This window comes from Syngnathus typhle, linkage group LG7 (genome assembly GCF_033458585.1).
Source record: "Syngnathus typhle isolate RoL2023-S1 ecotype Sweden linkage group LG7, RoL_Styp_1.0, whole genome shotgun sequence".
Classification (NCBI taxonomy): Eukaryota; Metazoa; Chordata; class Actinopteri; order Syngnathiformes; family Syngnathidae; genus Syngnathus; species Syngnathus typhle.
Genome location: NC_083744.1, coordinates 15682765 through 15707551, shown reverse-complemented (window position 1 = coordinate 15707551; position 24787 = coordinate 15682765). Strand labels below are relative to the sequence as shown.

Genomic DNA, 24787 nt, shown 5'->3' with positions numbered 1-24787 from the left:
ACACTAAACATCTCCCTGGGAAAAAATATCACATTTTCTTCCCAGACTGCATTTTTTTTTTTTCAAAGCTATCCCAATGTTCCTTAATAGGGCCAGGTATTTCTGTGAACCCGAAGATATGATACCTACTTGGATCCACACGAAATGTACCTCGATACGATTTGCTACGTACAGTACTAGAAAATATCGTACAGTTGAACACCTCTATATACTTAACAAAGTAGAAATGTGCATATATCTTCAATTTATTGAAGAAAATAAATTAACTCCTCATTCATTTTATCATGAGTCACTGGCACCACTGCGCCCCCTAGTGACAGGGAGGGGGATCAATACTCAGAACTAGGACAACAACAGGAATTCAGAATATTCACAGAAGGGGGACAATTTTTTGATTGTTACTATTACCAATTGTAATTTAAGGAAATTGGGGGCCTAAAGCATCTACTTTAAACCATTTTATTTTTTTATTAGCGCATATACGGTACACGACTGAAATTTCAACACGCAACCTTCGGGAAAAACCTAATATTCTGGACTTCAAGAATGTTTCCTGAAGTGGACTTGTCAAATTTCAATTGGGTCCTAAAGCGTGTGAAGAGGTTTTTGCAGACAGAGAGGCGGGCTTGTCTAATTGTGAATGACCTCCCGGCAATGTATCTTTACCGGGCCCGTCTGAGGCACGCACAGGACCTGAGGGGGGCTATTTGAAGCGGGCCAGACTCTTTTTAGTCAGGGGATCCCCCTTAACGCCAGCCTTCATGGTATTCCCCCCCCCTACTCCAAACTCAAAGCAAACAGCATGTAATGTCAGAGGATCCAAGACCTGAGCAAACAAGCCAGTTGGCCGGCACCGCAGTGATGAGAGGAGGGCTCGGAAAGGCGCTATCTGACAGGCGGAGATGTTAACAGGTCCTGATAAGCGGCGTGGGGGAGATGGGGGGGGGGGGGGGTGTAGATCAGGAAGCAGCAGAGGAGAGACAGACAAGGACGATCGTAGATACAGGGATGGTTTAGTCAAAGGCTAGTTTTTTTCCTCCTTCCAGCCACTTCCATTAAAAAGTCAAATAAAAGAGTTATTGGAAGGAAATTTTGTCAAATGCCCAGCTGGAAGCTCAAAGCAATTTATTATTTTGACTGCAGCAAATGTATTAATTAAATTAATTAAATTAATTAAATTAATTAAATTAATTAAATTAATTAAATTAATTAAATTAATTAAATTAAAGTTGTTTTATTTGACCTGTTTTACTTGTTTGGTTTTTGTTGTTTTGAAGTCATCCTATTTTAACCTATCTAACTTTGGGTTTTTAAGTTATTCCTTTTTTAGCTTTTGAAGTTTTTAATTAATCTTATTCAAATCTGCACTTATGATATTTTTTGGACGTTTTTTGTTTGTTTTGTGAGTTTTTACAAAAGTGCTTCATTATGATGAGACAAACTTTTCGCCTTATTTTGTCCACCACCATTCAGCAAAGTGTCTTGTGGGTGGACAAACATGTGGCAAGCAGACCCCGCGCCATCCCGTGAACGAGGGGCGGAAGGCCCGGAGGCTACGCCGGTGTGTTCGGCAGACAACAGGCTTCCTCGCCTCATGGAGTGTAATTAAAGAGGAGGCTGGGCCGTATTGACGAGGAAAACCGCCACATGCCCTTGAAGGAACATCTGCACCGGAGAAAAATAAGCCAATTATGTCAATGTGTGTGTGTGCAGGAAGGAGAAGGCCGTAATATTAAGTCTTTCAAGTAGCTGCCCCAAGGAATCTTCAACTCTTTTTCCACCTTTAATCTATGACAGGAAATTCACTTTAACGGGTACACCAAGTGTCGTTGGGAAAGTTCATTTGATTTTTTTACAAACTAAAATAATCGTTAGCTGTAGCTCCACTTGTTTGTCCATAGCACAGGTGTCAAAGTCGAGGCCCGGGGGCCAGATCTGGCCCGTCAGATTATTCTAAGCAACCCGTGAAAGCAAATCATATCTTTGCTAAATTCGTCATGTGATTGAAATATTATTTTACTATTTTTACAGTAACTTGAACAATAAATTCTAACAATAAGAATCCCTTTAATAAAAACAGATACAATGTTGCCACTATGCTCAAGCTATGACTGCTTCCCATTTTCCCATAAATCTTTATCTGTAGCCTTGAGACTTCAAGGGCCTCTCTAGATGAATGTGTTTAGCCTGACCTCGACCCGGGCCTGTGAGAACAGCTTCAAAACATCCTCCTGCATCCTCTTGACACAAAAACAGCAAAGAACTACTTCACGCTCGGAAGAAAGCGACGGCGCACCAAGGTCACATTCACTGGATAGCAAGCGTGCTAGCGGTTCGTAGCGAGAGGAAACCTCAAGCAATGTAAATCTTTTAATACCAACGCTGATGTTTTATGGATCAGAACAATCGATAGAAGCATTTATACGCCAATGATGAGAGGAACCAGAAGACAAAAAATTCTCAATGAGTTTTTACGTGATATTTTAGATCTTAAAACTTCACCAACCAAACTCTTGTGTTCTTTAGAATAGAGAATCTTTATGATGAATCCAAACAGACAATGAAGCCTTTTGAAAGTAGACCGAAAACCGCCTGACAAAAAAAAAAAAATTATTGGCCTTTTTATGGTGCAACAAAAAAGTGCACGACCTCCTCGGTATGCTTGAATAATCATCCCTGACCCTGACCTCTGGAAAACAATGTTGCAACAGTGCATGGGTGGCCAAAGGAAGCAAGTCAAGAAAGAGAAACACAATATGCTGAGAAAAAAACGACGGCATCAACCAATCAAATCTTCCAAAACTTTGACACCAGCCACAAAAGAGCTTGGGAATGTGGCATTGGCCGTTTTTTTTCTGAGCCATTCTCCTCCTCCACACCATGTGAAATGATAACTGTATCATTCCCAATAGGAATCCAGTGTGACTCTTCATATCTGTTCAGGACCCAGACTAAATTTTGCTCCTCCTTGACTCCAGCAAACTTCCTTGACACCAATTCCTACTTCCCAAGCTTTGGTGTCATCTTGATCGATGGGCGTCACAAAAAGAGCACAAATACAGATAAAAAAAATAAGTATGCAGATTTGTCAAGAGCAAACCGTAAATCGGTGGGAGTTCTTCTTCAAGTCATGTGACCCTCCCCTGAACACATGACCCGACCAGAGTTAAAACAAGGACGACCCTCCTCGGGATACTTCAATATGCTTCCTTTCATAAATGGTAGAAAAAAATAAAAAATCCCGTCCCGAAGGCAAATATTTAACCGACAAGGTCCAGACAGGTAAACTAGCTGGTTTCTTGGCAGAGCAGCCAGGCCTCACTAATACCTGCGGCTCCATACTGCTGCACTCCATAAATAGCTGGATCCAAAGGAACCGGGAGTGCCTTCAATGGACAGAGCGCAGATGTTTGCACTGGCGAGGTGAGGACGGAAATGAAGGGAAAACACGAGGGATTTGTCCGTCGCTCTTTGCTGCTATCCTAAGAACAAAAACCAGGGCTTACCTTTCTGGCATTTGTTGGAGGTCCAGCATCGGTACTCCTGTCTGTTATTGAAGGTGGTCTGCTGACACAACGGGTTGTCCTCCATGATGCCCGGGCAGACGTTGTCACACTCCTTGGTCTTTTTATTCCCGCTCACGATGTTGTTGAACTCGGCGTCCATGATGAGCGACCAGTCCACCGAGTCCAAATAACACAGCTCGGGGTTCTTCTCGATCCGAATGGCTCCTCGGGTGACGTTCCTCAGGTTGTATAAGCCGATGTCCTTCAGGCTGGTCATCTCGTAGATCACCAGGGCGTAGTTATAGAAGAGGATGCGTCCGCGGATGACGCTCAGGTTGGGGAAGAGCGTGCTCAAACTGTCAAGACCCGGTACCCGGAACAGCAGCAGGTAGTCGGTGATGACGGTCAGCTTGGGGAAACTGAGGGAGCGGAACACCTCCTGGTTCTTGGTCTTGCTGTTGTTGGTCTTGATGAGGAGGATCTGCAAGAAGCCCTCCACCACCGTGCAGTTCTCCAGGCGCTTGAACTCGCTGACGTCGTTCCGGATGTCGATGCCGGGGCCGCAGACTGCAAAAGAATGATTGACAGATGGCAATTTAGCCTGGGTTGTTAGTCAGAGTCTTACTTTTTTTTTTCACTTGAAATAATTTTATTTGATTTTATTGTTTATTAAAATTATTTTAATTTTATTATTATTATTATTTATTTTATTATTTATTATTATTTTCCACTTTAAATATTTTTATTTTATGCTATTATGGGGCCCCTGGTCCAAAATGCACTGCCCACTGCTAGAAAAGAAAAAAAAAAAAAAAATTCCTCATAATGTGATTGGCCTTTAATGGAGGTTTGGGGCGAGCCAAATATTTCAGCGCCTCTGGTTGTTTGGCCTCGCGTCGAAGATCAGCGCTCAACGAGCGGCGCCGAATGAGCTCCCTGTTTTAAACCTGTTATGTTCTTACATCGGCTTAACTGTGTCACAGCGAGTGCGTGTGTGAAAACACGTAAACATAAGGCTCCGTTAGCCAAACGTCCCCGAAAGAGCGGATTGTATTTCCGCATAAAATGATTGCAGAGTGACGACACACCACGGGCCTCACAAAGCAAATAGAGTCCGATTTACTCCGCCAGGCCTCAGGCTCCCTCCACTTCTTTTGTTTCCGTTACAGTTTTCCGGGTGGGAGAAAGGGAGGGGATGGAGATGGAGCCTCTCACTCACAAAGGCTAATTTGTTTGTTAGTAAAGAGAAACTCTTTCCCCCCGACTTCCTGGTGAAGCCATTATTACTACAATTGGGGGAAGAAAGGGGGGGGGGCAGTCTGGACCGGAGGGTCTATTGTGGGCAGTTGTGAAAATGAATTCCAAATGTTTATAAGAAAAAAAGCGGTCCGTCGTTTGTTTTCTATTGAGCTGAAATCGAATCCTGAAAGGAAGAATCTTCCTCTCACACCACCCCCACCCTCATTAGGCAGGTTAACCACCAGGAATTCCAATCATTTCCTTGAAACGGAAACGGAGGAGGCCGAAATTTAAGGCTACAGTCGTCGGTGATGGCCGCCCGCCGCCGGTCAAAGAAAAAAAACTGCTTTTTTTTTCTTTTCCGATTCCAACAAGCTTTGAAATGTTTTTTTTTTCCCAGCGCTTTTTTTGAACTGCAGTAAAGTACATCAACTATACAGCTCTGAAAGAAAAAGTAGTTTTTTTTAGTCAAGACAAAAAAAAGGTGAAATACATCTATACAACTCTGAAAGAAAAAGTCGTTTTTCTAGTCAACACATTAAAAAAAAAAAGGAAAATCAATCATGTTAAATGAGCAATCAAAATGTGTGGCTTGTAAAGTAACTCCATGGATGGATAATATTGCATAAAGAAGTTATAAAATTACCAGAAAAGCTGTAATAAAATAAAAGCGCCCATCCCTCGCTTTCACTCATTCCCATAAAGGGCAAGAACAGAAATGTGTCCGCTCTGTTTGCTCATCACTCCGCTGAGTAAACAGGCCTATCTCAATGAAGTAATGGAATCTGTCAGCTTGTGTTTACGATTGATAAACCTTGACCCCCCAAACCCTCAGCTGCCCCTCCTCCAAACTCCAGCGTCCATCACAAGCTCAAACCCGACCCCCTTTGGCGACCCCGCCGCACGCGAATCAAAAGCGAGCTTAATGGCCTCCTAATCTGATTTGAATTGGGTAAACAGGGGGGAAGGAGTGGGTGGGCTATTTTTAAACATAATTAGTATCCCTTACAGCGGGTGACGTCGCCGGCGTCAAATATAGACTTTGAGACAGCGAATATTTTCTTTTTTTTTTTTTCTTTATCATCACTGACACTGAGCATTTTGGGAAAACACATAATTGCATCCTTCTCGAGCCGTGGTGAGTTCAAGGACAGCTGTTAGAGTGCTATTATTCTCGTTATAAAAAAAATCTCATTACTGCTGTGTTATGGAAATAAAAAGTTGACATTACCAAGAAAAAAAAATCTAGTTATGAGAAAAAATTCCAGAGGGGAATGATGTGGCCTCCAATGATAACGAGCGTAACAGTCCCCCGTCCAAAGAAACGTTAACTGTGACGTCAGCGTGTTACAAAAGAGCAAAAGAATGCAGCAAGTGTTTAGTAAAGAATGCAAAAGCTGCTCACGCGGATTAGCACACGTCACCATTTGATTCTTTTTAAGAACGTCACGCCATCCAGAGAGGCCGTGTAGCGGGAACGTCATGGCCCCGTCCCATCGACACCCTTTAACACCTGCCACATCAGCTGGCTCTAATACTGGAAGTCATCTGGCCGCCGGCCTCTTCCCCTCAACGGACCTCACTTCAACCACTGGGTCGGGGGGGGGCTCAGAGGGGACGGCCCAATACCGCAACCCAAAACAGTAACATGACACTCACAGGCGCGACAAAGATCCGCCATCTGTTGAGAAGGCCGGCATGCATGTGAAATAATTCCACGTCATACTCCATCATGACTTTGACAAAGCTGAGCAAGCTTGGGCAATGGCAGCACCTGAGCACAGTAATGGGCTTTCTTGTCAAAAGACCCCTGGAACGTCAGGACGGGGAAACAACACTTCCTCAACTCTCATCGTTAACTTGGGGACACCTCAGGGCTCTGTATTCAGTCCCCTCCCTCTTTATGCATGACCCATCTTCTGACGTGCCAAAATTCTTGATCCTCGGGCCGTAATGTCTCTCTTCATTAATTTACATGTCAGATATCCGCTTTCCAATCCAAATGTTTTTCACCTCGGACATCGGCTCATCTTTCACAAGGAGAGGGAGCTTGCGATGTTCTTGCGCAACACGCCGCAGGCTGTAAAACCGGGAGGCGGTGAGGACGCGACCGAACCCGAGCGAAGAGGATGCTCCACTAGAAATCAAGTGTTTAATTAAGCGTTGAAAAGCTCAGCTGGCAGCCCGGGAGGACAGCGTTTGGCGTCGACCGACGGACGAGGCCACTCGCATACGCATGCATGCGAGCTTCAACTTGAAAACAAGGCATTTATGCTTTCGCCTGGAAAAGAGTGAAACTCAATTTGAGGCTTTTCTTAGCTGTGAGCAATAATCAAAAATATCGCAAATCAAATCATGAAATACTTTGTGTATTTTGGGCTTCTGTGGCCTTTTGCTTTACAAGACGTCAGAGATATCGGAGCCCTCATTAAAGCAAACGGGAGTCTTTAGCAACGTGCTAAAGGCTTTGTGATTATTTACACAATCATTCTAGTTTTTCCGGAGCTACATACTCCTTTCATAAATAATTGAGCGGGGGAACACTGGAGCGCTTCACGAAACCTGACAAGAGTACGCCTTGTGCTCCAACGACCCAGCCACGGCATTGGTGAAACACGGGCGGCCATCGATTTAATAACAACTAATAGTACTGGTGTGAACAGCAGAAGGCAATTAAAGGCTTCACATATGCACACAAGCGCACACACACACGCTTACGATCAACAGAACCAGGTCTGTTTGCACCCATGGTTATTTTTACATGCTCTATTTCCAAAGTCTTGTCAGTGTTCCTATGTCACAGGCTTCCATTCGCCGCATTCTTGGATGGCGCGGTGAGGAAAGTTGACTGCGGTTGGAGTTGAAAGGGTGATTAATTCAATTTCAGCGGAATGTGCATTATCATAGAAGGAGCAGAACGGGAAAATAAAGTAAAACAAACCCTTGTCCATCTATTTTTCACCACTGTGGAGTTATGGAGGACGATTTTTGTCAGAGTCTGAGGGCGCCTGCAGCAAAGTGGACACTGTGGGTTGTAATACTGCCATAAAAACTAAAAATGCCGACTAAACCAATCAGACAGCCAATCACAGGGCACATAAGAAGGCTCCTGGATTAGGTGACTAAGGGCTGTCGCAGCAACATGGAGACTGCGGAGTATAAATACACCATCTTCATTTTTAGCAATTTCTTTACCACGTATTTTACAATAACAAGTCTGCTCAACAAACAAGCTGTGGTCTAAATCCGAATTGCAAGATTGACGGTCAATGCAGCAACAAGGAGACTCGGGAGGGTTATTTTCACTAATGTGTCTTTAACTGGAAGGGGGGGGGGTGAAATGTGGGTCAATTATTTAAGTGGATGTTGAATTTTCACTTAAAAGATAATGAGGCACTTCAGTAGGGTCAATTTGGAGATAAGAACAGCCATTTTGTTGACATAAAACGCTATCTCGTGTTGATGAAGGGATGATTCTGCTCATAAAAATGATCTCGTCGATGTGTGACTCGGAGGAGAGCAGATGTGTGTCACTGAACGCAGCAAAATGGCCACATGGTTACTAAACCTTCAGCTCCTCGCTGCAGACTCATCAATGGCGTCTCCGTGCGAGAGCAATGTAACACGTGTCTTATTGCGGAGACTATTTCAAATAATAACAATTATAAACATTCGTATGATCATGAAGATAACAGTAACATACCGTTAGTGAAATACATGCGACCTTGCGCACAGTGAAGCACCATTTTACCACGATTGCGCGGGGACTTGAACGTACCACAACGCCAGCGTTTCACGTTTTTCCAATTACGTATTATAATAATAATAATAATAATTAAAAAAATAATAATAATACTTTTCAATGTAGTATGTTTATACTCGAGATTTTACGAAGATGTTCGCTTTGAGGAAAAAAGGTGTTTTCTCAATAGCTCGTGTTTACTCACTGTTGTTAAATGAGAAAGAAGATACAAATAAAAAAAGATATGCGAAAATACAGGGTGGAAAATACTTACTCTCGCCATATGAAGTCCAGATGCATAAGGTGGAAAGGGTCGTCAACACAGCCCAAAACAAGACAGTGCTGCTGCCCATTAGTAGTTTGTCAGTTTTCATGTTCCTTATTTCATTAAAAAAAAAAAAAAAGAAATCACAAGAATATACAAATAATTCCAATGAGATTTTGTTTGTATAATAAAGCTCTTAACGACTTGGTAGCGACAAATGTAGTTCAAATGGCTGGGTCGTACACTAGGATTTAGATCAGAAATAAATCAAATTAAAAAAAAAAATAGGTAAAAAATCCAAAGTATAGAATTATTTCCTCCAAAGTGCACGGACTGCTATGGGAGCAGCAACACGATGATGGTAATCCCCGTCTTCAGTCTCCATGTCTTCTTCCAATAACAACAACAAGGCCTCAGAATGGGGTTCTATCCACAATATATCAGCACTTAAATTCGATCCCCCCCATCCTCATCATCAGTAGGCGTGAAAGCCTCTCGCGTGGACACTGGAGTAAAAAGGGGAGATATGCACCCAGGAAGAAAAAGAAGGGTGGTGGCTGCGTGGGGAATATTAAAAAAATGAATGAAAAGCCAGCCTGGTAGATATCTTGACGCCTGGAAGAAAAGCGAGAAGGGCAGCGCCGGTGTTTTGTGCCCGTCGTAATCGCGCTCCAGGGTGGGCTCGTGGAAAATGTGCCACGCAAGAGCAGAATATGGGGCTGAACGCGTGGGTACGCACGAGTCTTCTTCCACTCCCGACGTCTTTTTTTTTTTTTTTTTTTCGTCGTCGAGAGAAGGGGAAACGAGTCCACGTTGCAGCTGCTTAAATCCTACGGTGAGAGTGTGCGTGTGTGTTAGTGGATCTTCCGTGGAATCTCCGCTGTAAACAAGAGTCGGCTTCTCTTGCACACACTCACACACGCATAGTGCTCCGGATAAAGTGGCCGGCTGGAAAAGGTGGGGTGGATCCGGACTCGGCAGGGATGGATTCCCTGGCTAGTGCGCTCTTTGTCCTGCTCCAAGCGAAATGTGACATGGAGACGACAATAATAAAAATGCCACATTTAAAATTTTGAATATATATATTTGTGTCACGTGTACGTGTTTTACTTGAATACATTAACACATTCTTCCTTTTTTATTTAAACATGTTTTGTTTTTTATTGTTGAGTTGTGAAAAGTCGATTTTTGATATAAAAACTTCAATGAACAATGTGCAGTCTGTGCTTATTTGGCTTTCGACATTTGATTCTGATTTTCTAGAAAAGTGTGACGTCATCAAACACCGGTCCGTCAAAATATTGTCTGACAGTAATCCGGCCGGTGGTGCTGAAAAGGTTAGGGACCACTGAAATAATTTCACTCGTTTAATAAATACTAACACACATTCTTTGAACGGTCTACTGTCGCCCTCTACTGGATGAACTGCGTAATTACAAGGATATCGGAGGTTGTGCTCAAGTACAGTGTGAGCCTATAAAGCTGTATTAGAAACATACTTCTTTTCCTCACTAGAATTTGCCGATGCCATCTCCTTCTCTTCTGCCTCAATGTTCTTGTTGAACGCATCCAACACATCCCAGGACTGAGGAATGAGCTGGCGAGCGAAGCCCAGCTCGACCAGCCAGGATACGAGAACGACAGCCGCCAGGGAAATGAACGCAATCAGAGTCCGGAAGGGAAAGTACTGCGTGATGACGCCATCCCGCTCCCTCCAACCCGGGAAGAGCAGCACAGTAGGGATGCCGAGCGCGGGCTCGCCGCTCAGCCCGCGCAGCAGCAGAGCTATCACGTAGCCGCTGATGGCGCCGTAGCAATTGGCCACTCGGAGGTGCACCACACAAAACAACTGAGGGGTCATGACGCAGTAGAGCAGGTCGGAAGCGAGCATCCAGAGCGCAAGGATGCTGCTGTTGTTGCAGGCCAGACCCGTTCCAGCAAGCCCCACCAGGAGCACACTTATCTTGATCACCCACTGTAGCTCCCTATCCGATGCCTACAGAAGACAAAACCAAAAAATGACCCAGGACTAACACCCACACACTCACACACACACACCTGCTTTCTCAAAGTCGTCTTGTATATGTTTTGGGTGAACATGGAGGCCGACGACAGCAATGATGAGTCCATGGAGGACATCACCGCCGCTGCTAAGGCACCAATGCCCAAAATGGACACCCAGTTGGGTGTGATGTAGCACAGAGCCAATGGCAGGACATTCCCTGCCTGCCCGCGATCATAAGGTGGCGGTAGGCCGTATTCTGTCTGGTTCCAGTCTTACAGAGAGGCAAAAGAAATGATGGTCAATTATCTACGAGGCTGTGTTAATGATCACATTCAAGTGAGAAGACAAACTGCCTCTTAAAGATATTTCTTTCAAGTTCAACTTGAATTCTGAGGCGAAAACTCCCATGGTGCTTAGCTCATCACTTTGGCATTAATTTGGCTGATAAGAGAACCCGCGGATCAGTCTTCCCTCTTATTTTTCAAGTTCCCTGTGCAACCCCAGAGGAAATAAATAAATTAAATATTGTCAATATTGAAATATTGACCTTTAACTTGCTCGGGGTCGGATTTTGTTTTGTGTGAAACAAATGCAATAATGTAGCGATCCCCTGTCCCATCTTGAGTCTTTGTACGGAGGAACACTGATGCGGATTGCCCGTTAACAAGGGGTATCCGGTTACCGCTGCCTCCGTGTTACGAGATGCGCGTTTGCCGTACCTGCGGATGCTGCCGCAGCTCCGATGATCACCGACGGGATTCCCATCAAGAAAGCAGCGCCAGCGGCCCCAAAGCAAGTAATCTGAGCCTTGGATGAGGAAGCCGCTGCCAGGATTCTCTGGTGCAAAGCCTGGTAGGCCAGTCCACCTAAAGCCTGTAACATAACAATGTTTGTCAAGCGTATCAGTTACGTTTTTTTAGTGCTCCTGGGAATTGTGGAGACCAACACAAGCACGCAGTGACATCGTAGAAAAGAAACAATCCCAAAAATCAAATAAGCAAAATATCTGACCAAAATGAGAAAGTCATCTGTCCATTTCCCTGCATCCTCAAACTTCACCTCTCCGATCCACGAGTGGACGCTTGAATGGTTGAGTTGAGTCGTTTGTACCAAGTCAGTCACCGCAGGACTGAGGAGCACGAACGGAATACAGAGCCACTAAAACACAAAATCAAACATTTGTTAGGCAGTCAATCTTCAGCGAACGCCTTCAATCGCACGACCTTTGCGCCCAACCTCGATGGCTCACCAGGCTGACAAATATGAACGACAATTGGATGATATCAGTGTATGCAACCGCGTAGAGGCCTCCTAAAAATGTATAAATGATGGAGACGGCCGCAGAGATGAGAATGGAGATTGTCGATGAGAGGTCCAAGATGATGCTCATGGTTGCCCCTGGAAATTACACACACACACACACACACACAAAGAAACCACCAGATCAGCAACACCAACCGTCATATTTGATTATGTAAAATAAAATCTATTAAAAATTAATGACAAACCCAGAGCGGCAAGGATGCAGGCCGTCCACAAAATATCACTGATCAAAGCAGGAATCAAAATCGCCGTCGTGAACAATTGGCCGTAGCGGTTCTGAAATGGGTCCAACATAGTCACGTAGCGTTTGGACCTCATTTGTTTGGCAAAAAACAATCCTCCTTGAAAAGACAGAAAGCATAGCAAAGTGAAGACAAAATTGTTTTTTTTTTTTTTTTTTTAAATAAACAGCCTGGAGTTATTTCATAGTCAAACTTGGCAAAATATTGACTAAATGTTCATCAATCTGTGAACAGGGTTCAAGTTACAAAGGAAGGCCAATTAAAATCAGTACAGACGGAAGGGGGCGGGGTTTCGTCATAGAAACGTTCCACACGCATTCATCCTCAAGAATGTATTATTTTTTTTATGATTTCACCGTTAATGATTCCTCTTTTATAAGGCCCGTGCGTTTGAGGGAGGAGAAGGCCAAGTTTATCTGCTGAGATAAATACGCCTACGTGACCTTCAACGTCTCGGCCCAACAGCAACTTTCATAATATTTAAATCCGATTAGCTTTGTTGTTATCGTGTGGTATTTTAGGTTATAGAAAGAGCAGAAAAACTCTTTGTTGGTTGTCAAACGCATTTCATCTTATTCTTAATAGTCATTTTGACGAGCATAATGCTGACGTCAAGGTGGAAACGTTCTTAAAATAAATAATAATAAAAAAATGAAAGATCCTCCCAAGTGTCGAATCAGAGAGGCTGACAAAAAGCCCAGGTACTGCTGTCGAGAATTCAGTGCTCTCCGGATGTCCCGCACATGAGCTGCTTTTTGACCTTAAAGTTGCAGGAGCGTTTTGTTCTTGGAGATTTGGTTTCCACTGAGCAACTCCGAGCTTTTCATTCGGATGGTCAAATGACTTAAGGGGGAAAGTGTGTGTGTGTGTGTGTGTGTGGGGGGGGGCAAGTCTATTTTGGAAGAGCTGCCGGTGACATCCAAAAAACACTTTTTGAATCCTTCATCAGGTATTAACATGTCACATGACCCTAAAAGCTGAGCCCCGTGATCCACAGCCACTGCCGTAAAGGATCATGAAAGGACACGGTGCTTTGTGGTTATACGTGATCCAATGCAAGATTTTTTTTTCTGTTCGATTAAAAACAATGCAATATAAACAGAATTTATTGGACTTAATAAACCAACAATAATCATTCATTATAAGCAAACTTTTCTGAATCAGTTGAGTCCCACTTTAGATACTCACCTAGAAGAAAATTCAAAACATATGCAAGAGGGCCAAAAGCCCAGACGAGACCTTGAGCCGGGGAGTAAACAGCCTCGGCGGTTCCCATAATGTAACCTCCTCCGACCCATGTCGCTGAAAGGAGAAAAAAAAATAAAAGATATATAGCATCTAAGTGACCCAAAAAAAAAACTTACCTGTCATGGTAAAAACTCCAATCACGACGTTGATGTTGCGACCCCCAACGATGGCGACTTCGCTCTTTTTGCCCGTGCATTTCTTCTCCACTTTCTTGGATTTGCGTGAGGCCAAGATGCCAGTTAGCAGAATAACGGCATAAAAGGCTATCACAGCCACAAGTCCACCCACATGCACTGCCATGCTCGAATGACAATGAAAACAAATACTGCATTTCAACTAGGTACTTTTTAATCAACTTTCTAACTTATTAAAAAAAGGAGGGCGGGGTGCTTATCGAACTCTTCCCCATGACACACCCATGAAAACCTGCTCGTCCTTGCGGAGTCGTCTGCTGCCGTGTGTCGTGTCACGACTCGTCCCCAGCCGTTCAAAGTCAAAGTCTGTTTTATTGTCAATTCCTTCACATGGCAAGACACACAAAGAGATCGAAATTACGTTCCCACTATCCCACGGTGACAAGACATATTACACGATAGACTACATACAAGTAAACAACACAAAAACCAAAAACAAGAAAGAATGATGAATAAATAATAAACAAATAACATCATAAATAAGAGGAGCAAAAATGGAGCAAGTGTGCATACAGCAGATATTTGCAAGTACATAGGTATTGTCAAAGTCAGTCAAAGTCTGCTTTATTAATATATATATATATATATATATATATATATATATATATATATATATATATATATATTGCCCTCTACTGCTCTAACCTAGTCATTCCAGTTTCATTAAATGTCTCGCAACAGAAGAATGCAAGAGCATGTGACGACAGTGGTACCTCTACTTACGAACTTAACTGGTTCCACGATCGGGTTTGTAAGTAGAAACATGTGCAAATAGAACCAATGTTTTCCATAGGAATATTTTTTTTTTAAAAGTCAATTTGACGTGTTTTCTATAGGAATCAAATTTCTAAGTAAATTTGACATGCACGCTAGTTATTTGTGCAAAATAAATGCTCAAGTCACACAAGTAATTATGATATATTTTATCAAGTAAAATTTCCAAAAGGCATGGCATTTCTTGATATAACACATTTCATGCACAAGGTAACCACCCAAAGCATTTACAAACAGAACATCTGAAGACGAACCCAAATGTCTTCAGCATACAGAACAACAATAACAAAGGAAGTGACCTTAACTATTCAAATACTTGCAATGTTCTTGTATCGCCCTCTGCTGCTCCAACCTTGTCATTACCGTTTCAATAATATCTCAACAGAACGCAAGAGCAATGCATCCAACAATGTGTGACTATTTTATTCTGCAACAGTAGGCCAGTAAGAAATGACCGTCTGGGGAGAACAATGGCAATTCTGAGTGCAAAAAGATCCAATAGCATTTAACTTGGTCAGAGATTAGGAATACAATGCCCTCACCTGGATAGTATGTAGGAAAAAAGCCTTTGGATAGAATACGGCTTCCGGCATTCACGTCGGAATGCTAACATTTAAACAGGTACTTGAAAATGTGCCTCTTTTGTTTCAGTACGCATAGGCAGATCAAAACTGTGGGCTCGCGTAGACGACAATATTCGATAGTTTGTAGAAGAAACTACAGCGTAGAAAATATGTACGAATGTGTGCACTAGTATGCATTAATTAAGCTTTGGCATATAGTGTGCGCCTATAACGCCGTGTTAAAAACATAATTCTTTTCCTCATTAGAATTTGCTGATGCCATCTCCTTCTCTTCTGCCTCAATGTTCTTGTTAAACGCGTCCAACACATCCCAGGACTGAGGAATGAGCTGGCGAGCGAAGCCCAGCTCGACCAGCCAGGATACGAGAACGACAGCCGCCAGGGAAATGAACGCAATCAGAGTCCGGAAGGGAAAGTACTGCGTGATGACGCCATCCCGCTCCCTCCAACCCGGGAAGAGCAGCACAGTAGGGATGCCGAGCGCGGGCTCGCCGCTCAGCCCGCGCAGCAGCAGAGCTATCACGTAGCCGCTGATGGCGCCGTAGCAATTGGCCACTCGGAGGTGCACCACACAAAACAACTGAGGGGTCATGACGCAGTAGAGCAGGTCGGAAGCGAGCATCCAGAGCGCAAGGATGCTGCTGTTGTTGAAGGCCAGACCCGTTCCAGCAAGGCCCACCAGGAACACACTTATCTGGATCACCCACTGCAGCTCCCTATCCGATGCCTACAGAAGACAAAACCAAAAAAATGATCCAGAACTAACACCCACACACACACTCGCACAGACGCACCTGCTTTCTCAAAGACGTCTTGTATATGTTTTGGGTGAACATGGAGGCCGACGACAGCAATATTGAGTCCATGGAGGACATCACCGCTGCTGCTAAGGCGCCAATGCCCAAAATGGACACCCAGTCGGGTGTGATGTAGCACAGAGCCAATGGCAGGACATTCCCTGCCTGCCCGCGATCATAAGGTGGCGGTAGGCCGTATTCTGTCTGGTTCCAGTCTTACAGAGAGGCAAAATAAATGATGGTCAATTATCTACGAGGCTGTGTTAATGATCACATTCAAGTGAGAAGACAAACTGCCTCTTAATGATATTATAAGTTAAACTTGAATTCTGAGGCGACAACTCCCATGGCGCTTGGCTCGTCACTTTGGCACTAATTTGGCTGATAAGAGAACCCGCGGATCAGTCTTCCCTCTTATTTTTCAAGTTCCCTGTGCAACACCAGATTAAACTAGAATTTTGCAATTTCTGGAGAAATTGCGTGTGAAGGCGAAATGTATGAATAACCTCTTCGGGGAATGCTGCCGAACGATGTTGAAACGTGTTGAATTACTTGAGAAATGTATAATATTTGGAGAATTTGTGGCGAATTTCAAAATAAAAGATGTGAAGTTTTTGGTAAGTGGGAAGTTGTGGAATAGGTCGAAAAATGATGAGCAGTTGAAAGTTGGAATGTGTTGAATCGGTTGAAAAATGTAGAAATGATAAGGGAAAAAGGAATTGGGTGTGAATTTCAAAATAAAAGATGTGAAGGTTTTGGGAAGTTGTGGAATAGGTCGAAAAATGATGAACAGTTGAAAGTTGGAATGGGTTGAATCGGTTGAAAAATGTAGAAATGAGAAGGGAAAAGGGAATTGGGTGTGAATTTCAAAATAAAAGATGTGAAGTTTTTGGTAAGTGGGAAGTTGTGGAATAGGTAGAAAAATGATGAACAGTTGAAAGTTGGAATGGGTTGAATCGGTTGAAAAATGTAGAAATGAGAAGGGAAAAGTCAATTGGGTGTGAATTTCAAAATAAAAGATGTTAAGTTTTTGGTAAGTGGGAAGTTGTGGAATAGGTAGAAAAATGATGAACAGTTGAAAGTTGGAATGGGTTGAATCGGTTGAAAAATGTAGAAATGAGAAGGGAAAAGGGAATTGAGTGTGAATTTCAAAATAAAAGATGTGAAGTTTTTGGTAAGTGGGAAGTTGTGGAATAGGTAGAAAAATGATGAACAGTTGAAAGTTGGAATGGGTTGAATCGGTTAAAAAATGTAGAAATGAGAAGGAAAAAGGTAATTGGGTGTGAATTTCAAAATAAAAGATGTGAAGTTTTTGGTAAGTGGGAAGTTGTGGAATAGGTAGAAAAATGATGAACAGTTGAAAGTTGGAATGGGTTGAATGGGTTGAAAAATGTAGAAATGAGAAGGGAAAAAGGAATTGGGTGTGAATTTCAAAATAAAAGATGTGAAGTATTTGGGAAGTTGTGGAATAGGTAGAAAAATGATGAACAGTTGAAAGTTGGAATGGGTTGAATCGGTTGAAAAATGTAGAAATTAGAGTACAAAAACGGAATTTGAGAGAATTTTGGTTGAATTTCAAAATAAAAGATGTGAAGTTTTTGGTAAGTGTGAAGTTGTGGAATAGGTAGAAAAATGATGAACAGTTGAAAGTTGGAATGGGTTGAATCGGTTGAAAAATGTAGAAATGAGAAGGGAAAAGGAAATTGGGTGTGAATTTCAAAATAAAAGATGTGAAGTTTTTGGTAAGTGGGAAGTTGTGGAATAGGTAGAAAAATGATGAACAGTTGAAAGTTGGAATGGGTTGAATCGGTTGGAAAATGTAGAAATGAGAAGGGAAAAGGAATTGGGTGTGAATTTCAAAATAAAAGATGTGAAGCTTTTGGTAAGTGGGAAGTTGTGGAATCGGTAGAAAAATAATGAACAGTTGAAAGTTGGAATGGGTTGAATCGGTTGAAAAATGTAGAAATTAGAGTAGAAAAACGAAATTTTAGAGAATTTTGGTTGAATTTCAAAATAAAAGATGTGAAGTTTTTGGTAAGTGGGACGTTGTGGAATAGGTAGGCAAAAGATGAACAGTTGAAAGTTGGAACGAGTTGAATCGGTTGAAAAATGTAGAAGTTAGAGGTGAAAAACGAAATTTTGTGAAAATTTGTCGGAATTTTTAACGTGAAAACGTGAAATTTTCGAATTTGGGAATTTTGGGAATGTCGAGAATCCTTCCGAATGTGATTAGAATGTGCTGAATGATGTGAATTTCAAATTGGAACGACGTAAATGTGAAATGTCGAATGTGCCATTAAGAATGAATGGGGAAAAATTTGTCGGAATTTTGGGAATTTTGCGGAATCGGTAAATTTTCGGAACGAGAAAAATGGAAGCGCTCGTCGCGTGAATATTTGGAATACGTGAAAAGTGGAATGGAGTGAATCGGATGAATTATGTGGAAGATGAAACGTGTCAAAAAAGTGAGGAGAATAAAATATAAAAATAATAATAACTAGAATTGCAATTTCGGAAGAAATTGCGTGTGAAGGCGAAGGCAGATGTTCATTTACAAACGTCAAGCGTTAAAAATGATGAGCGGGAAGAATAGAAAGGGAAAATGAATTATTGTGAAATGAATGGTAAAATGTTACAAATGCATGTTACAAAAAGGTACAAATGATAAGGGTTAAAAATGAAATGTTACAAATGTTACAAAAAAGGTACAAATGATAAGGGGGAAGAATAAAGAGTAAAATAGTTTATGACGCCCAAAGTGGGAATCGAACCCACTACAGGAAACTGGCGCGGGTAGACATTGCCATTGTGTTTCCAACTGAGCTAATCAGGCTCCTTTCTCAGTAATGGTTGAATTTGGTTAATGTAATGAATGTGTTTGTTGAATGCGAATGCGTAATCAAAGTGGTGGAAATTGCTTAATGTAATGAATGTTGAATGCGAATGACAAAAGTTACAAATGATAACCGTTGAAAATGATAACCGTGAAGGATAAAGAGTAAAATAAATAATGACGCCCAATGTGGGAATCGAACTGACGCGGGTTTTGATACCACTCGGGAATGATGCTCGTGTACTGGAATCACTTGTGTTTCCCACGAGCTAATTGAGTCCCTTACTATGTCGTGGTTGCAATTGGTTAATGTAATGAATGTGTTTGTTGAATGCGAATACGTAATCAAAGTGGTGGAAATTGCTTAATGTAATGAATGTTGAATGCGAATGTTAGTTACAAATGATAAGCGTTGAAAATGATAAGCGGGAAGAATAAAGAGTAAAATAATTAATGACGCCCAATGTGGGAATCGAACCCACTACAGGAAACTGGCTCGGGTTGACATTGCCATTAAGAATGAATGGGGAAATAAAAGGCACAAATTTGCTAATTACTTAAAAACGGTAAATGTTATGAACGCGAAAAATACTGGCAAGCGTGCCATGAATTTTTGGAACGTGTGAAAGGTTGAACGAGGTGAATCGGTTGAAGCATATGGGAGTAGTTAGATGTCAAAAAAGTGGGAGGAATAAGTTGTTTAATAATAAAGTACAATATCAATGTGTGAAGGCCTTCGCCTTCACACAATAATAGAGAATGGTGTAGAATAACATATGTGTGAAGGCCTTCGCCTTCACACAATAAAGTGAATGGTGTAGAATAACATATGTGTGAAGGCCTTCGCCTTCACACAATAAATAAATAAAATATTGTCAATATTGAAATATTGAACTTTAACTTGCTCGGGGTCGGATTTTGTTTTGTGTGAAACAAATGCAATAATGTAGCGATCCCCTGTCCCATCTTGAGTCTTTGTACGGGGGAACACTGATGCAGATTGGCCGTTAACACGGGGTGCCCGGTTACCGCTGCCTCCATGTTACGAGATGCGCGTTTGCCGTACCTGCGGATGCTGCCGCAGCTCCGATGATCACCGACGGGATTCCCATCAAAAAAGCAGCGCCAGCGGCCCCAAAGCAAGTAACCTGAGCCTTGGATGAGGAAGCCGCTGCCAGTATCCTCTGGTGGAAAGATTGGTAGGCCAGTCCACCTAAAGTCTGTAACATATAACATGTGCCGACAAATTATATTTATTTATATATGCCTGTTTCGGAGCTCAGGTTACCGTAAATTCCGGACTATAAGCCGCGACTTTTTTCCAAAATTTTGAACCCTGTGGCTTAGAGACAGATGCGGCTTATATGAGGATTTTTTTAGTGATTTTTGTGATCACTTTTAGACACTGCGGTATCTTGAAGAAAAAAACAACAACAAAAATACTATTTTGAAACACTACTATGGCTGCTGCATATTCTGGCTGTGTTGCTTGTGACTATTATGAGCTTTAGTAGGAATGCACGCTAGGTGACCTGCCTCAAAGGGCTCTTAACCCTTTGTCACAGGCAATGTTTAGAAAGACATGTTAAAGTATGTTATTAAAACTTTAAAAAGACTTTCTGTGAACGGTCTTTCCTTGTAAAAAAACGCATGTGCACGTGCGGCTTATAGTCCGGTGCGGCTTATATAAGAAAAAAACCTAAAATATCCCCCAATTTTAGCTGGTGCGATTTATAGTTTGGTGCGGCTTGTAGTCCGGAATTTACGGTACTCATTTTCGCTGAGAGGCTTGAGTGCAGAGACGCAATTCACAAAGTTAGCTGTAGAAAGAGATTGAGCAAGAAAAACTGGCAGACAAGGTACGCTTGATGTTTCTAATGGAATTTTTTAGTGCTCCCGGAAATTGTGGAGACCAACACAAGCACGCAGTGACATCGTAGAAAAGAAACAAAATATCTGACCAAAATGAGAAAGTCATCTGTCCATTTCCCTGCATCCTCAAACTTCACCTCCCCGATCCACGAGTGGACGCTTGAATGGTTGAGTTGGGCCGTTTGTACCAAGTCAGTCACCACAGGACTGAGGATCATGAACGGAATACAGAGCCACTAAAACACAAAAACAAACATTTGTTAGTCAGTCAATCTTCAGCGAACGCCTTCAATCGCACGACCTTTGCGCCCAACCTCGATGGCTCACCAAGCTGACAAACATGAACGACAATTGGACGATATCAGTGTATGCAACCGCGTAGAGGCCTCCTAAAAATGTATAAAAGATGGAGATGGCCGCAGAGATGAGAATGGAGATTGTCGATGAGAGGTCCAGGATGATGCTCATGGTTGCCCCTGGAAATTACACGCACACACGAAGAAACCACCAGATCAGGAACACTGAACCGTCATGTTTGAATATGGAAAATAAAAAGTAAATGACAAACCCAGAGCGGCAAGGATGCAGGCCACCAACAAAATATCACTGAGCAAAGCAGGAATCAAAATTGCCGTCGTGAACAATTGGCCGTAGCGGTTCTGAAATGGGTCCAACATAGTCACGTAGCGTTTGGACCTCATTTGTTTGGCAAATAACACTCCCCCTTGAAAAGACAGAAAACATAGCAAAGTGAAAACTACCGTTTTTTTCCGTGTATAGTGCGCAATATTTTACTAATTTATTGTCCTAAAATCTGGGGTGCGCATTATACATGGGTACAAAAAAAAAATTTTTAATTTTTTTTTTTAAATTTTTTTTTTTTTTTAAAGAAAGTCATGGTACAACAAAACCAACAACAGGACTGACCGACAAAGTTGTGGAACAAAAAGACAGGGGGACATTACCAAAGACAGGAACAGAATGACAGTAACACATGCAATGATCCAACGGTGAGCGAGGGGCAGACAGGACTTAAATACAAAACACGTTACATCGATTGAGGTGACACAGGAAGAGCGGGGTGACACGAACAGAAACTATGGCAACCTAGACACATAGCAAAACTGGGGACGAGACATGACAAATCTCCCCCGAAATAAAACTCACCTTTCTTCTTGTTTGTTGTCAATCGCGCATCGCATTCAGCCATCCTGCCCAACACACTTAGTAAAATTCATAATTGACGACACATTGTTTGATGCGATGGTGCAATCCTTGATGGTGTGTTATTGTCAAATATTGTTTGTTTTTTAATCTCCATCGCAAACCGGACGTCATACGGAGGCCGCCATTACAGATGCGCAGAACGGTTGCGCAAGACACGTCAGCTATATAAAGAGCGAGAGTTCAGTTCTCCACCTATTAGTTTCAATTCACAGTTTAATTAGCAGTTTCAATCAGCAAATAACAAAATGCGTATTACAGGTAATATTTTATTTCACAACACTTTGCCTTGTTCCTTTCGTCTCTGCTGTTCACTTCAAACACGCTCCATACGACCGCAATGCTCTTGTATCAGACGCTCGCTCGATCACCTGCTAGTTTGCCGTCTGTCACAATGTACCCTACACAAATCCGAAACATTTGTTGCGGCTCCGAGTCACGACGAGGGGGAAGTTTTGGTTTCCAAGGGTGTTTTTATTCCTCTTCAACGTCTCTCCCATACAGAGCCGCCGTGTGCGCACGGAGCGCGGTGGTGCGTTTAGGGGCAGTCGGAGAAATCAACGGCAACAAAAAAAATGACATCCAGCCTAGTTAAGACCATACCAAAGACTATAAAAATGGGACCCATTGCCTCCCTGCGTGTGTGACGATCTATGGGACTTAAAAAAAAAAAAAAAAAAAAAATTAAATTTTTTTTTAAAAAAAAAATCATAAAAATTGGGTGCGTATTATACATGGGTACAAGCTTTTTTCCAGCATCAGCATGCCATTTTTAGGGGTGCGTACTATACATGGGGGCGCACTATACACGGAAAAAAACGGTACTTTGCTCTTAAAGAGCCTGGAGTTATTTAATAGTCAAACTTGGAAAAATATTGACTGAATGTTCATTAACTGGCTAGCATGTCCGCCTCACAGTAAGGAGGGTGCTGATTCGATTCCACCTCCGTCCCTCCCTGTGTGGAGTTTGCATGTTCTCCCCGTGTCCGCGTGGGTTTTCTCCGGGCACTCCGGTTTCCCCCCACATCCCCCAAAACATGCTTGGTAGGCCGATTGAGCGCTCCAAACTGCCCCTAGGTGTGAGTGCGTGTGCGGATGGTTGTCTGTCTCTGTGTGCCCTGCGATTGGCTGGGAACCAGTTCAGGGTGTCCCCCGCCTACTGCCCGATGACAGCTGGGATAGGCTCCGGCAGGCCCGCAACCCCCGTGGGGATAAAGCGGTACAGAAAATGGATGGATAGATAGATAGATAGATAGATAGATAGATAGATAGATAGATAGATAGATAGATAGATAGATAGATAGATAGATAGATAGATAGATAGATAGATAGATAGATAGATAGATAGATAGATAGATAGATAGATAGATAGATAGATAGATAGATAGATAGATAGATAGATAGATAGATAGATAGATAGATAGATGGATAGATGGATGGATGGATGTTCATTAACCATTTAACAGAGTTCAAGTTACAAAGGAAGGCCAATTAAAATCAGTAAATTCATCTTGAGGGAAGGGGGCAGGGCTTCATAATAGAAAAAACAACAAAAGAATGTTTTTTTTTAAGTATTTCTCTGTTAATGATTACGCTTTTATAAGCCATGTGCGTTTGAGGGAGGAGAAGTCCAAGTCACAACAGAACAGCCTTTTTGTCTGCTAAGATAAATACGCCTACGTGACCTTCAACGTCCCGGCTCAACGGCTACTTTCAAAATATATAATAAGTCTATTTTGGAAGAGCTGCCGTTGACATCCCCAAAACACTTTTTGAATCCTTCATCAGGTATGAACACGTCACATGACCCTAAAAGCTGAGCCCCGTGATCCACAGCCACTGCCGTAAAGGATCATGAAAGGACACAGTGTTTTCTGGTTATACGTGATCCAATGCAAGAATTTTTTTTTCTGTTCGATTAAAAACAATGCAATATAAGCAGAATTTATTGGACTTAATAAACCAACAATAATCATTCATTATAAGCAAACTTTTCTGAATCAGTTGAGTCCCACTTTAGATACTCACCTAGAAGAAAATTCAAAACATATGCAAGAGGGCCAAAAGCCCAGACGAGACCTTGAGCCGGGGAGTAAACAGCCTCGGCGGTTCCCATAATGTAACCTCCTCCGACCCATGTCGCTGAAAGGAGAAAAAAAATAAAAGATATATAGCATCTAAGTGACCCAAAAAAAAACCTTACCTGTCATGGTAAAAACTCCAATCACGACGTTGATGTTGCGACCCCCAACGATGGCGACTTCGCTCTTTTTGCCCGTGCATTTCTTCTCCACTTTCTTGGATTTGCGTGAGGCCAAGATGCCAGTTAGCAGAATAACGGCATAAAAGGCAATCACAGCCACAAGTCCACCCACATGCACTGCCATGCTCGAATGACAATGAAAACAAATACTGCATTTCAACTAGGTACTTTTTAATCAACTTTCTAACTTATTAAAAAAAGGAGGGCGGGGTGCTTATCGAACTCTTCCCCATGACACACCCATGAAAACCTGCTCGTCCTTGCGGAGTCGTCTGCTGCCGTGTGTCGTGTCACGACTCGTCCCCAGCCGTTCAAAGTCAAAGTCTGTTTTATTGTCAATTCCTTCACAAGCCAAGACACACACAAAGAGATCGAAATTACGTATATATATATATATATATATATATATATATATATATATATATATATTGAATTGAAACAAAAAAAGGTTTGCATAACACGTTTCTAAATATGTATACATATATATATATAAATATATACATATATATGTATATATGTCACGATATATAGCCGCGGATATACATATATACGTATGTATATGTCACGATATATATAGATACATACATATATATGTTTATATGTCACGAGATATATATACATACATATATATGTTTATATGTCACGATATATAGATGTCATATATATATGTCATATA

General features: G+C 42.1%; 3 protein-coding genes across 4 annotated transcripts in view; all 3 read right to left on the bottom strand.

Annotated features, from left to right (window-relative positions):
- The window catches only part of LOC133156443 (insulin-like growth factor 1 receptor), a 49297-nt gene extending 39943 nt beyond the window's left edge, over positions 1-9354 (bottom strand). The window contains exons 1-2 of the mRNA XM_061282151.1: positions 8762-9354; positions 3507-4073 (exon numbers count right to left, since the gene is read on the bottom strand). Of these exons, the coding sequence (XP_061138135.1) occupies positions 3507-4073; positions 8762-8861 (667 nt within the window). The 5' untranslated portion in view covers positions 8862-9354. The remainder of the gene's footprint in view (positions 1-3506; positions 4074-8761) is intronic.
- A 142-nt stretch (positions 9355-9496) lies between these two features.
- LOC133156445 (high-affinity choline transporter 1-like) lies at positions 9497-14083 on the bottom strand. Its single transcript, XM_061282153.1, has 8 exons — positions 13687-14083; positions 13511-13624; positions 12266-12421; positions 12007-12155; positions 11769-11915; positions 11477-11630; positions 10811-11028; positions 9497-10748 (listed from the first exon to the last, which is right to left on the bottom strand). Exons 1-8 carry the CDS (start codon positions 13868-13870, stop codon positions 10227-10229), a joined length of 1644 nt encoding a protein of 547 aa, XP_061138137.1. The 5' UTR covers positions 13871-14083; the 3' UTR covers positions 9497-10226.
- Positions 14084-14672: 589 nt separating this feature from the next.
- LOC133157386 (high-affinity choline transporter 1-like) lies at positions 14673-24432 on the bottom strand. Of its 2 annotated transcripts, XM_061283880.1 has the most exons (8): positions 24052-24432; positions 23877-23990; positions 21193-21348; positions 20952-21100; positions 20714-20860; positions 19819-19972; positions 15917-16134; positions 14673-15849 (listed from the first exon to the last, which is right to left on the bottom strand). In XM_061283880.1, exons 1-8 carry the CDS (start codon positions 24233-24235, stop codon positions 15328-15330), a joined length of 1644 nt encoding a protein of 547 aa, XP_061139864.1. In that variant the 5' UTR covers positions 24236-24432; the 3' UTR covers positions 14673-15327. The 2 variants fall into 2 exon arrangements, with proteins under 2 accessions (XP_061139864.1, XP_061139865.1); XM_061283881.1 differs by lacking the exons at positions 23877-23990; positions 24052-24432 and adding an exon at positions 21792-22174.
- Positions 24433-24787: the final 355 nt, after the last annotated feature.